The 13318-nt window shown below is 41.2% G+C and overlaps 1 protein-coding gene across 2 annotated transcripts in view; it reads right to left on the bottom strand.

Moving 5' to 3' along the window:
* The window catches only part of VWA5B2 (von Willebrand factor A domain containing 5B2), a 1682718-nt gene that overhangs the window by 241237 nt on the left and 1428163 nt on the right, over window positions 1–13318 (bottom strand). For both annotated transcript variants that reach the window (XM_044070629.1, XM_044070630.1), the window contains one exon: window positions 12529–12721. In XM_044070629.1, coding sequence (XP_043926564.1) covers window positions 12529–12721 — 193 coding nt within the window. The remainder of the gene's footprint in view (window positions 1–12528; window positions 12722–13318) is intronic.

The raw sequence follows: 13318 nt of genomic DNA, 5'->3' as shown, positions 1-13318 counted from the left end.
CTGTTTGGGAACCTGACTAGAAAGACTGCTCATGTATTTCATCTTTCCTTGCACAAGTAAGATATTAGGGAACAGTAAATTCTCTTAGATTCAGTCAGGAATATAGTAAAGCTTATTTTAGAGATTGTTTTTCTTTATTTGCATGAATCTGTCCATCAATGTTGTTTTCAATATTTTCTGTGATTTGAACTCTGTGGTTTACTGTGGATATATATTTAATATTTTCTAGTACTTTTATTATTTATTATTAAATATATTTAAATCTTTTATTGTGGCTGGTCCTTAGTATCTAACCTTTGAGAGTCTGTGTATTTGTTTGGTGACACTGTTTGGGCCACTCCAGAAGGTCTAGCCATCTTGGTGAACTACTACCATTTGTATTAATATTAATATTACACAGTAAAATTCAATACCCTTTTACAAGCCTTATAGTAACTGACTGGTGGCAGTGATAACTTCCTTATAGTCTAGGCAAAGTTGGTAGAGCAGATAATCTGTGCTAGCCTTTTCCAGGTGTGTGTGTGTGTGTGTGTGTGTGTGTGTGTGTGTGTGTGTGTGTGTTTGTGTGTGTGTGTGAAAATTAAATCTCAAAGTGTGTGTGTGTGTGTGTGTGTGTGTGTGTGTGTGTGTGTGTGTGTGTGTGTGTGTGTGTGTGTGTGCTGGAAGACTTGGCTCGGACACTCGATTGAGGACCTAGCCCTACAGCTGTACCAGTGGGGACTCTTATTGGAGATCTAGAGGGAGACAGATATAAACATATTCAGACCCTGGGCTGAGTGTGTTCCCTGTTTGCTCTTAGGGAAAATTGTGCTTAATGCACAGAGGTCTGCATCTGGAAATACTGAGTGTATCCATTTGTATTCCAAGAGCACATCCCTTTCCAGTGTCAGTGGTGAGGATTCAGGCTCCTTGATTACTGGCCTAGTAAGGGACAACACATATTGGTGCCCATCACTTATTGGTAGCAGTGATGGACATCACATTTTAATTAGTTGGCAGTGGTGGGATCATCACATGCTCACATATTTTTGAGCAGTGGTGTGGATAATGAATTCCTGTAGCCTGTAAGCAGTGTCACTAAAGTAGTTGTCTGTACTCTCAAACAGCCACAAAGTAGACTTTCAGAGTTTCATATTACAATAGTTTTATTTACTTTTTGTTAGCTTAGTTAGTCAGGGAGAGCAGATAAGGATGTCAGCAGAGGATTATGGCAAGCTGACAAGGAACCAGTTGGCTGAGATGTGTCAAACCAAGGGACTGGGGCATGCCAACCTGACTAAAGGGGAAATGATTGTAGCCTTAATCACAGCTGGATCATAGACCAGCAACCATGAAGATAACCAGACTGGCATTGGGGATGTGCAGCTCCCAAAAACAGAACAGTTCAACTTTTCCCAGAGGACTTAAAAATCCATCTAGAGTTAAATAGACCTGAACTGGAGGCCAAATGTTTAGAACTAGAATCAGCAGAGAGACTGTGGCATTTGGAGGTTGAAGCAGAATCAGCAGAGAGACTGCAGCACTTGGAAGCCAAAGAAAATGAGAGGCACAGGCAACATGAAAAGGAAATGCTGACTCTTCACCAGGGACATATAGGTAATGGGGAAGAGAATAACCATACCCCAGAAGCAATACAGGTCAGTAAACTTCTTCCATAGTTCCAAGAAGGTGATAAGTTTGATAAAATCTAAGCAGTTCAGAAGGCCACGAAGAACCACACTCCAAACACGTCTGAAAATATGTAAATATGTAAATACAACTTTTATTTTCACATAGTTTTATTTATCTATTTAGAAGAGTATGCAAACAGAATAATGTTGACCGAGGGCTCCGGATACAATTCCTCACCCCCTTACTCCATGGTAAAGCTTTAACTGTTGTTTCTAAATTGTCTGATACTGATTGTTTAGATTATGAGCAAGTTAAGCACTGTCTGTTAAATGTTTTAAGTTAACACCTGAAGCTTACAGAAAAAAGTGTCCTGAGCATAGATGCAACACAGGTGAAAGGCCAGAAGCTCTTAGCACTTTGTCTGAGTACATGAGAATCTGGTTGGCAGGCAGGGAATGCAACTCTGCAGATGAGTTAGGGAAAAAGGAAACCTATACCTAGCAAGCAGGGCATCACTACACAGGAAAGGGATGCCCAGTGCTGCACGTGGATATAAGGGAACCCATGGTAAGCAGCCTAGACCACCCCAACAGAGTCTACTAATAACAGAGGAAGCCACTAGTGCATGTACATGGCCAGGATCGAGGGTTAGATGTTTTAAAAGTAACCAGAAGGGGCCATGTTGGAGCAGTACTTGCTTGGGCAGTCCATTCCAGTCAGAGCTTTAGGAGGGATCCCATTCCAAACACCTTTGGTCAGGGTTCACCTTGACTGGAAGGGTGGAAAGGGAAGCAAGCAAGTAGATGTGTTTGAGGATATCCCTGAAGATATCTTGAGAGGGAATGGTTTGATAATGCATTACCTTGTCTGCATGCAGTGACAAGCAGTCAGGCTTGGAGACAAGCATGTGGGTCTGATAGCCTGGGGGAGACCCAGACAGACTACACAGCTGAAGCCAGGACTGGTGATGTGGCTATTCAGGGAGGGAGCAACCCTGTAGCAGTGAGACTAAAGGTGTGCCACAGCTGCTGGATGGTACTGATGTTCCCTTTCACAGAGTGACTGCAAGAGCAGAGGAGAGAAGTAGTAGCTAGGCTGACAGTGAGGCACCACTGTCAGAAGAGACCATATGTCATGTGGAAGGGGAGCTGGAAAGAGTTAGAGTTGAAACAGACTCAGCTCTCAGACCCTACATTACAGGGCTTGAGGTAGGTAGGGAGACACTTGATTCTCAAGGAAAAGGGGATTCTGTATACTGGAACAAAGGGTTACTGTATAAATACTGGACCCCTGAGGGAGGGCTAGAGGGTGAGGTAATACTGCAGTTGGTACTGCCCATAGCTACTATCTGGTACTAATAGCCATAGCCCATGACATTCCCTTTGCAGGTCATATGGGCATAAAGCATACAAAGAGACATATTATGCCTGGGATGTTCAAGGCTTTAACTGGGTACTGCAGGACCTGTGAACAAAAAAGTAGGCAAGGCAGGAGACAAGATGAAATATCCTTTGATGCCTTTGCCTGTGAGTGAGGAGCCATTTCAGAGGGTGCTATGGATATTGTGGGGACTCTGAGTACCTCAAGTTTCACAGGGAAGAAGTATATCCTCGTGGTAGTAAATTATGCTATTAGATACCCTGAGGTGGTGGATCTGTCCTCCATCGAGGCAGAGAAGGTGGTAAATGCTTTGCTAGGGATTTTTAGCAGGGTAGGTTTCCCAAGAGAAATACTGACTGCCAAAGGTGCCAATTTTATGTCTGACCTGCTGGCTTATCTGTGGGAGCATTGTGGGGTGAATCACATAAAGACCACCCACTACCATCCCCAGGATCAAGGGTTAAATGTTTTAATATAACCAGAAGGGGGCATGTAGCATATAGATGTCCATGGAGACAAAGTGGGGAACAAAAGATGAGGAAGCCAGCAGGGGAGAATAACAGAATGCCAGTGGTAAGTTGTCAGGAGACAACAGGGGTACCAAATTACCAGCAGAGTTTATATCTGATCTTGGTAGATGGAAAACAGCCCAGTGTCAAGACAGACACAGCCTCTAATATAACCATTATGAAGCCTGCAGTGGTTAAAGAGGAGCAGTACTTGCTTGGGCAGTGCACTCCAGTCAGAGCTTGAGGAGGGATCCCATTCCAAATGCCTTTGATCAGGGTTCACCTTGAATGGGATGGTGGAAAAGGAAGGAAGCAAACAAGCAGGTGGGTTTGAGGATATCCCTGCAGATGTCCTGATAGGGAATTATTTTGATAACGCAGTACCTTATCTGCATGCAGTGACAAGCAGTCAGGCTTGGAGACAAGCATGTAGGTTTGTAGCCTGGGGGAGACCCAGACAGACTGCACACCTGAAGCCAGGACTGGTGATATGGGTACTTCAGGGAGGGAGCTATCCTGTAGCAGTGAGACTGAAGGTGTGCCATGGCTGCTGGTTGGTACTGATATTCCCTTGGACAGAGTGACTGCAAGGGCAAAGGGGAGTAGTAGTAGTACCCAGGCTGACAGTGAGGCACTGGTGTCAGAAGAGACCAGACGTCCTGTGGATGGGGAGCTGGGATGAGTTACAAAGACAGAGATGAGACAGTTTCAGCTCTCAGACTTTACATTACAAGGCTTGAGGGAGGTATCTAGGGAGGCAACTGGCTCACAAGGAAAAGAGGATTCTGTATACTGGAACAAAGGGTTACTGTAGCCTACCATCTGGTACTTCTAGCCATAGTCCATTGCATTCCCTTCACAGGTCATATGGCCATAATGCATACCAAGAGATGTATTATACAGAATTTTTATTGGCCTCGGATTTTCCGGGATGTAACTGGGTACTGTTGGACCTGTGAGCATTGACAAGTAGTAGGCAAGGCAGGAGAAAAGGTTAAAGCTCCTTTGATGCATTTGCCCATGATTGAGGTGCCATTTCAGAGGGTAGCTATGGATATTGTAAAGCATTTGAGTACCCAAGCTCCTCAGGGAAAAAGTATATCTTAGTCATAGTAGATTATGCTACTAGATACCCTGAGGCAGTGGCTCTGTCCTCCATTGAGACAGAGAAGGTGGCAAATGCTTTGCTAGAGATTTTCAGCAGAGTAAGTTTCCCAAGAGAAATGCTGACTAACACAAGTGCCAATTTCATGCCAGACCTGCTGGCTTGTCTGTGGGAGCATTGTGGGGTGAATCATGTAAACACCACCCCTACCACCCCCAGACTAATGGTCTTGTGGACAGGTTAAACTCTGCACTAAAGACCATGCTATAGGCAGTTTAGGAGAGAGTGGGAAAATATTTGCCACATCTGTTATTTGCTTACAGAGAGGTACCCCAGCAAAGAACAGGTTTTTCACCCTTTGATTTGCTCTATTGGCATAGGATGAGGGGACCTCTAGATTTGACTTGTGATGTGTGGGAGAGTGAGTGTGAATCCCACAAGGAGTCTGTTGTATCCTAAACCTCAAGGCAAGGGTTAGGGTGCTCACAGACTTGGCGCAGGAGAAACTGGCAGGAGCCCAACAGCAGAAAAAAGGTCTGTTATGACAGGCATATTCAAGCCAGAGAGTATGCTGTGAGGCAGCATGTGAAGGTTCTCATTCCTGTTAGACACAATAACCTGCAGGCAGCTTGGTAGGGACCCTTCAAGGTGGTAAGGAAGGTCAATGATATTAACTACATGGTAGAGCTGCTAGGCAGGAGGCAGGGCAACAAATTGTAGCATGTTAACATGATGCCTTTCCATGATCGAGAGTCCCTTGTGTTGAGTATTTACTGTAGTATGCAGGAGGAATCTGAGGGGGATCAATGGGTACAGGGAGCCAGCCAGCAAAATTCCAAGTGGTGGAGCCTAAGGTTGCATGCATATGATATGATAGTGCAACACTGTAATAGGGTCAGCAATGCAAAGACAGATGGATTCTCAAGACATGAAATGGGGTAACATATTCCCAAAAAGCAATAAGAAAACAAAGGCAGAAGTGGCACATCCAATTAAAAACCCAAGAAAATACCACTTCAAGATGGAAATGGACACATTGCCACAAACATGCTTTGTGTTCCTGCCCCAACTAGCTGGCACACACACACACACACACACACACACACACACACACACACACACACACACACACACACACACACACACACACACACTCTTTTAAGATTTAATTTTCACACACAGACACACACACACACACATACACACACACACACACACACACACACACACACACACACACACACGCACACGCACACGCATGCACATGCGCATGCACTCTACCAACTTTGCACAGACTAAAAGGTAGTTATCACTGCCACCAGTCAGTTACTATAAGGCTCTTAAAAGAGTATCCAATTATAGTGTGTACTATTAATAGTAATACAAACAGTAGTAGTTCACCAAGATGGCTAGGCCGTGTCACCAAAAAATATAAATACTCTCAAAGGTTAGATACTAACGACCAGCCACAATAAAATATTTAAATATATTTAATAATAAATAATAAAATAACAATAAAATACTAAATATATATCCACAGAAAACCACAGAGTTCAAATCACAGAAAATATTGAAAACAACATTGATGGACAGACTCACTCGAAAAAAGAAAAACAATCTCTAAACTAAGCCTTACTATATTCCTGACTGAATCTAAGAGAATTTACTGTTCCCTAATAATTTACTTGAGCAAGGCAAGATGAAATACGTGAGCAGTCTTTCTAGTCAGGTTCCCAAACAGAATACTCTTTCCCTGAGATTACTTCCTGTAAAATATAATATCCAGGAATACTTGCAGAATGATCTCATCTGATCACCTGACTCTAGGCTCCCACAATATCTCCTTTTGAAGTTTGAAACAGGACTTTAGCAGACTGCTACAATACATATTTAGAGCTTTTATGGTAGTGCCTAGGAGTCAAAAAAATTTACAACAACCCCCCCCCCCCTTCCTTACAAAAGTTAACAAATAATGGCTGCTCCTAGACCTGCATCTCTGGGTCTGCTCAGCACTGTAGGATGCTATTCAATGATTTAACAACTCATTTACATTTCCCTTATTTTTCTTAAAATAAGCCATCTCGTTTGACCTTTGCTATGTCAGTGTCCTCTATTAAAACATACATTTAATTTAGATATCACAATACATATACATTTATCTTAATTTAGCAGGGTTCACTGTTGATAAATTTAAACACAATTAACACAAGCAAAGCTGACAAGTACATTTTCAGCACAGGCATCTGTACAAATAAGCTTGATATACAAATGATATATAATTATTTATAAAATTCCAGCTAGCTGTGCTGGCAAAAGTCTTACATTCAGTGCCCTACTTCTCTCTGACATGGCTGGCAGTACCTCCTGTTGTCATAGATGTAATGCAGGAAGCCAGTCAGCTTCCTACAGTAATCTGAAGACATTTTTTTGCAAGAGATTGGAGGCATGGATTTGGTGGGATGTGATTGGCTGACTTTCTATAGAAAGCCAACTGCTTTGTACAGTAATTCAAATAAAATATTTTTTTTTGTTCTTCACTTGAAGAGACTTGAAGAGCTGGGGGTGGGAAATGTGGATTAAGTGCGGTATTGGAGGAAGCCAATTGGGTCTCTGCAGTAAGCAGAAGTCTTTTTTTTTGCTCTTCACTTGAACAGCTGAGGAAGTAGGGGCCAGATCTATGGGACAGCACAGGGCATGACGTGAGCCAGCTATGACTGTGCAGTACTCCTTACATCTGCCTTTGATGACCTGTGGACTGTTGAACAGGTTGTTGCTGGCATCCCGTATGAAGGGTGTCAGATGACTATCTTCTTTATCTTTCTGTCATTGTCTTGCAATCTGATAGAGCTTGTTTTGTGACACCTGCTGAGTGTCTATCCAGAAAGTAGAAGAGATACTGTGATACCTTGTTCTTTGCTATTGTGACTGCTCTCTTACTCTTTGTTAGGCAACCAGTATTCCTTCTTAGCATGGTCTGTTCTGTCTGTCTCCCACTTTCTCCTGTACTTTTTCTGTCTTTTAACTTCCTGGACTTCTGCATTCCATCACCAGCTTTCCTTGTGCACCATATTTTCATAGCTGGCTCTGCTGCATATCTGTTCACTAGTTCTCATACATGTTGTTTTGAGGCACTGCCATTCTGCTTCAGTTCCACTTATTTCCTCTTCTTCTTGAGTATTTCCTTGAACTCTTGTACTTTTGCTCTGGTCAGCTTCCATGTCTTCAGCCTAGTCTCTATTGAATTAGAGCCTTCTCTGACCACTGCTTGCAGCTGATTGCGGCCACCAGTTTATGCTATTTGCCAGATGTTTTACAGGGAATGACTTTGCAGCCTCTGATTCTACATCGATGTATTTTCCTTACTAGGACGAAGTCTACTTGAGTTGTCTGTTGACCACTTTTTTATGTGATCTTGTGACTGTATATCTCCAGATGTTTTACAGGGAATGACTTTGCAGCCTCTGATTCTACATCTATGCATTTTCCTTACTAGGATATACCTCAGTATCAACTGTCCAGATTTTTTCCTCATATTTTTGTTCTGTTTGTCAAAAAAATGTGGTTCTCTAACAAATCATTTGGAACTGATGTCACAAAATAGTGACAGACATTTACATTTCAAACTTCATATCCCTCAGAAAAATGCATACTAAAGGCTACTCTGTTATTCTAGCAATTTTCTAAGTTTATAAGTTCAGTATTTAAAATTTGTCCCTATTTTTGTACCTTCATACCCCATTATTTTTGGTTCTGTCTGGATTTTTTGCACTAAGAAGTTGAGAGGTATGCATGCATGTATACTCACACACACACACACACACACACACACACACACACACACACACACACACACACACACTCTCTCTGTTATTCTAGCAATTTTCTAAGTTCATAAGTTCAGTATTTAAAATGTGTCCCTATTTTTGTACCTTCATACCCCATTATTTTTGGTTCTGTCTGGATTTTTTGCACTAAGAAGTTGAGAGGTATGCATGCATGTATACTCACACACACACACACACGCACACACACACACACGCACGCATGCACGCATGCGCACACACACACGCACACACACACACACACACACACACACACACACACACACACACACACACACTCTCTCTGTTATTCTAGCAATTTTCTAAGTTCATAAGTTCAGTATTTAAAATGTGTCCCTATTTTTGTACCTTCATACCCCATTATTTTTGGTTATGTCTAGATTTTTTGCACTAAGAGGTTGAGAGGTATGCATGCATGTATACTCACACACACACATATAAACACACACACACTCACACATGCAATGTATTCGGTATCACACCATATCATAAGAAATCATGCCATCCCAATACCATATCATAATATACCATACCATATCATGCCATTCTGTATTATATTATACCACAATCCATGATGTCATAATGGTCCTAAGGCCCCATAAACCAGACAGACATGAGTATGACCTAGATATGGCCCATGTGAAAGTGAAAAGACCTGCTGTATTCCAGCATTTAATGTGGATGTAATAGAGGCACATCTGGAGTCGTGTCTTGTTTCACCAAGAATTACTCCTAGATACTGCATTAACATAACTGGTTTTGCAATCAACTAAGAGGCAAATATCTGCTAAGGGGGTACAGTGTATGTCAGCCTAGGATGTGATAGGAGGTACAACTTCCTGTTTCACCAGGGATCTCTTATAGTTCTCATATCAGTGTTTCTGCATAATAGCTAAAGCCTTTGCTGTCTTTTCTAAGTCCCCCTACTGAACATTCCTATATAGAAACCCAAACTCAAATTTTGACATCATTATGGTGGCACTGCTCAGTTAAGATTCTAAACAGAAAGATGACTGAAGCTGATAACCTGCTATAACTTGAACCCATTCATATTTGTATAGTAATGAGACATGATTTCAGTACAATAACAATACTCCCTGTATACCAGGGTTTAGCACCTATTACACCTTCAGACCCTTAGATAACTGTAGGGGAGTATCTGTATTTATTAGAAATACCATCATCCCACATCTAATTACCCACACCTATAAAATGGAACTCCAGAAGATCCAAATCACTTGTAATAAATCCAGCTGTTGCTTGACTGCTAGCTAGTCCCCATCAATTTCTTCCATCAATAATGGACATTTCCTTAACACTATTGAAGAGTTAAATATCAATCTAAATGCCTTCTTGCTAGGGGGCTTAAATTACTAAAGCATTAATTGGCACGCTTACATATCTAAAATGGTGACTGTGCCAAGGCTGTGATACCATCTCCCATGCTGGTATTATGAAAAATTACACATACTTATCTAAACTGCTTTGATGTCCACTGGATTACAAAGTGGCTGTTCACCAGCTTACAAGTTATGAAGTTTGCTGGCTCTATCCCTGAACATAAAACTGTAACTAGTGGACACCACATAGATCCATGTAGGGCACTCTCCTGTTTAGGATTTAGCTAGCAGACATCTGATAAAATACCCCAGAAGTCTGGCTGCACATGTTTGCTGGTGACTGCAAGCTGGTCACTGTTACCTGCACATCTACTGGTAGTAAATCACCTCCAGCAACAGCCTGAATATGGATTTACCTTGTAAATCAAAAATGGTTTCAAGGTAAGCATAAAAAAGTGCAGTATAGTAGCATTCGGCAAAAAACAGCTATCTCCTCATATGTCACAAATGAAACCCTCATCAGTCACATACAGTCATAAGAGACAGTGGTATGTATGTGTGGAAGCATAGCTGGCTGAACCAGTGCCCTGTGCCGGTACCATGGACCAGAAAAAAATACACTGTATTAAGGTGATCCCTACAGTGTAGCGATCGGGTTCTTAGAATGAGATTCCCCCAAGCTCTACCACTGAAGAGCAAAAAAAAAAAAAAACACTTTACTGTAATAAGCACCCCCAGTTCTTCCACTGATTCATTGAAAAGCACACTTCTACTGGCATACCTACCAGGTGACCAGATGCACAACAGAACCTCATCCCAGCACCAGACATTCAGGTTCCATTTCTGTGCCTTGCCCCTCCTTCTGAACATTTTATTAAAAAATCATTCTTCTTTTAAACAGAATAGTAAACAGTTGTTACAGTTTATACCCCGCCCGCACGGAGTCCTATAACACTCAGGTTTTAGTTAAAAAAAAAAGCGATCTTATTTATTTTACTTTTGCTTGCTACAATGGTTAGACCACACATGGAGTGTTACAAGACTCAGGTTTGACTGCAAATGCAATACTGGTTTAATACCCTCTTTAAAGTCTGATGAAAGGTTTTTAAAATGTGAAAGCGCTTACTAATAGATTTTGTGTCTTGTTCGTATTAAATTTCTTCAAATTAAGCCTTGGTGAGCCTCTACTGTTGTTTTTTTTTTTTTGGATTAATAATATTGGTCTGAAGAGGCACTTTACTCAGGACTGGTTGATTTTTTCTCTAACTTACTGTCTGACTTGAAGTGACCTGCACCTCTCATTTTGGCCATGAAAAATGTAATCTTACTTGACCTACATTTTTTTTTGCAAAACCCCTACAAAAACCCAAACTAGAGACCTGAGTCTACCTCAACAAATTAACCAGACTTACAGGAGAGATAAGTTACTAACTCAAAGTATTCCTAGCCTTTGGAAATAAATTACCATTAAAGGTCAAACTGAGTGCTACTTTGTCTCCCTTTAATGTTACTCTTGATGACTGGATAGGTAGAAAGAAATTTATACCATGGTTATCATGTACAGCCCTGCTCAGTTTGGGTGGTGATCACTATTAGATACTTCAAAAGGATGGCAATAACCTTTACATTTGTTCTGCTTAAAGGTACATATTCTAATTTTATCCTTAATAAAGACCTGAACAGTGGACTTAGTACTGATAAATCTCTTGGATTAGCAATAAGATTTTTTTGTAACATTGTTTAGATATACATTGAAGCATTATGAAAATGTTTAGTGAGTGTTTGTTAGAATACCCACGTGTTTGTAAACATCATACTGCTTTATGCCTTCTGAGCCTAAAATACCTCCAAGATACTTGATGTTGGTAATCTGTTCCAATGGGTTTCTTTCTTTTTCAAATTTGAGCATATTGTAATTTCTCCCATTTGCTGCCATGACCATTGTCTTGTGTAGACTCAGTTTAATCCCATGTAGCTTCAGTTTTGCATCCCAATCCTGCTATCATTTGCTGAAGTTCCTCTTCAGAATCTGCTTGTAGTGCCACATTGTCTGCATACCACATCTCTGTCACTTTGTTCCCTTCGAGCTGATTGTTGGATGTAGACCAGTATGAACAGCAGTGGGCTCAGAGATGACCCTGATGCACATCCACTACTACTGGGAACTCCTTCTTTAAATCTGAACACCATTCATACTTTTGTCATTGTGACCCTGTACATATACATGTACATTAATTCTGCCACTGTTTCAGAGATTTGGAAGTCTTACATCAGTGGAATATGATTTGATGACATTTACCATACTGTAAAAGTACAATGGGAGTCAGTGTTCCTGAGCAGTGGGACGTTATACAGTTAGTCATAATCTTTCAAATGGAGTAGAGTCAAAACATCAGGATACTGGGACTTAAACTCTCATCTGAATGTAATAAACAGTATCTCCTTCAGGCCACTTAGCAACAAGGTTTGAAACTGTTGTCCTCTGACATCAAAAAGACAACTTTCATCAAATGTATTCACTAAAACAGGAGCTACTAACATTATAAATCAGAAATATGAAACCATCACAACACCCTTACACTCAGTCAACTGAACATACATTGTGCCATCCTTTTAAAATTATTTGACAATCAGAACTAGCATACAGTTATAAAAGTACTTGTTTACAGGGTGGGTGAGTCTATATGAAGATGAAAGCACATAATACACTGTTAAAATACCAGTTAACATTTTAGAATTACCTTGATTACCACTGGAAAACTCTAAAGAAATCTCTCTTGAAATTTCTTTCAGAGCTTCTTCTAGGTCAGCTCTGTCCTCAGTTGGATGAAATAATAGAGGCTCAAAAGATGTCGGGGTCATGGGCTCCTCCAGGGACTGGAAAACGGAGCTGGTGGAACCACGAGAAAGACTTCTACAAACAGGTGGCTTGCGCTGTAAACAAACAGAACATTTATCACTACTAGACACTGGCTGAATTCAAGATTATGTTCTACTGTTTGTCTCTGGCTTATAGGCTAAACAATATCAAACTTTTGTAAAATTTTCTGTAATATATTTGTAGTCCAGCATAATGATCGTATCTGCCATTGCTATGTTTATCTATGTTTTTAATGCTGCTTTGTTAACGTTCTATGAAAGACTGCAGTTCTGTGAACCATGATACTGGGAATTTCATAGCTGATTCTCAAGCCACTGCGGTGCTGGTGCTGCAGTAGCATTGTCGCCTCACAACAAGATGTTGTGCCGTTCGATTCTCAGCTAGAGCGTCTTCTGTGTGGAGACATGGGTGAATGGGTGTACCTTCATTGAAGGTTGTGCATCAGGGCTGGCAAACTTGGGACGTAAAATATCTACTGCCAATCATTAGCGGACCGGAGTTCCGCTGTGGCGACCCCTAACCGGGAAAAGCCGAAAGACACAAACAATTCTCAAGCCACAGATTAGTACACCAATCTCTAGTCCTCGCGAGACAGTCACTAATCTGTCAGGTGGTATCCTAGCACAGCTGCTAAGCAGTGAGATAACACA

The sequence above is a fragment of the Protopterus annectens genome, chromosome 4.part1 (genome assembly GCF_019279795.1).
Source record: "Protopterus annectens isolate FY-2018-M chromosome 4.part1, PAN1.0, whole genome shotgun sequence".
Lineage (NCBI taxonomy): Eukaryota > Metazoa > Chordata > Ceratodontiformes > Protopteridae > Protopterus > Protopterus annectens.
This window is presented reverse-complemented; position numbering and strand designations above follow the sequence as displayed.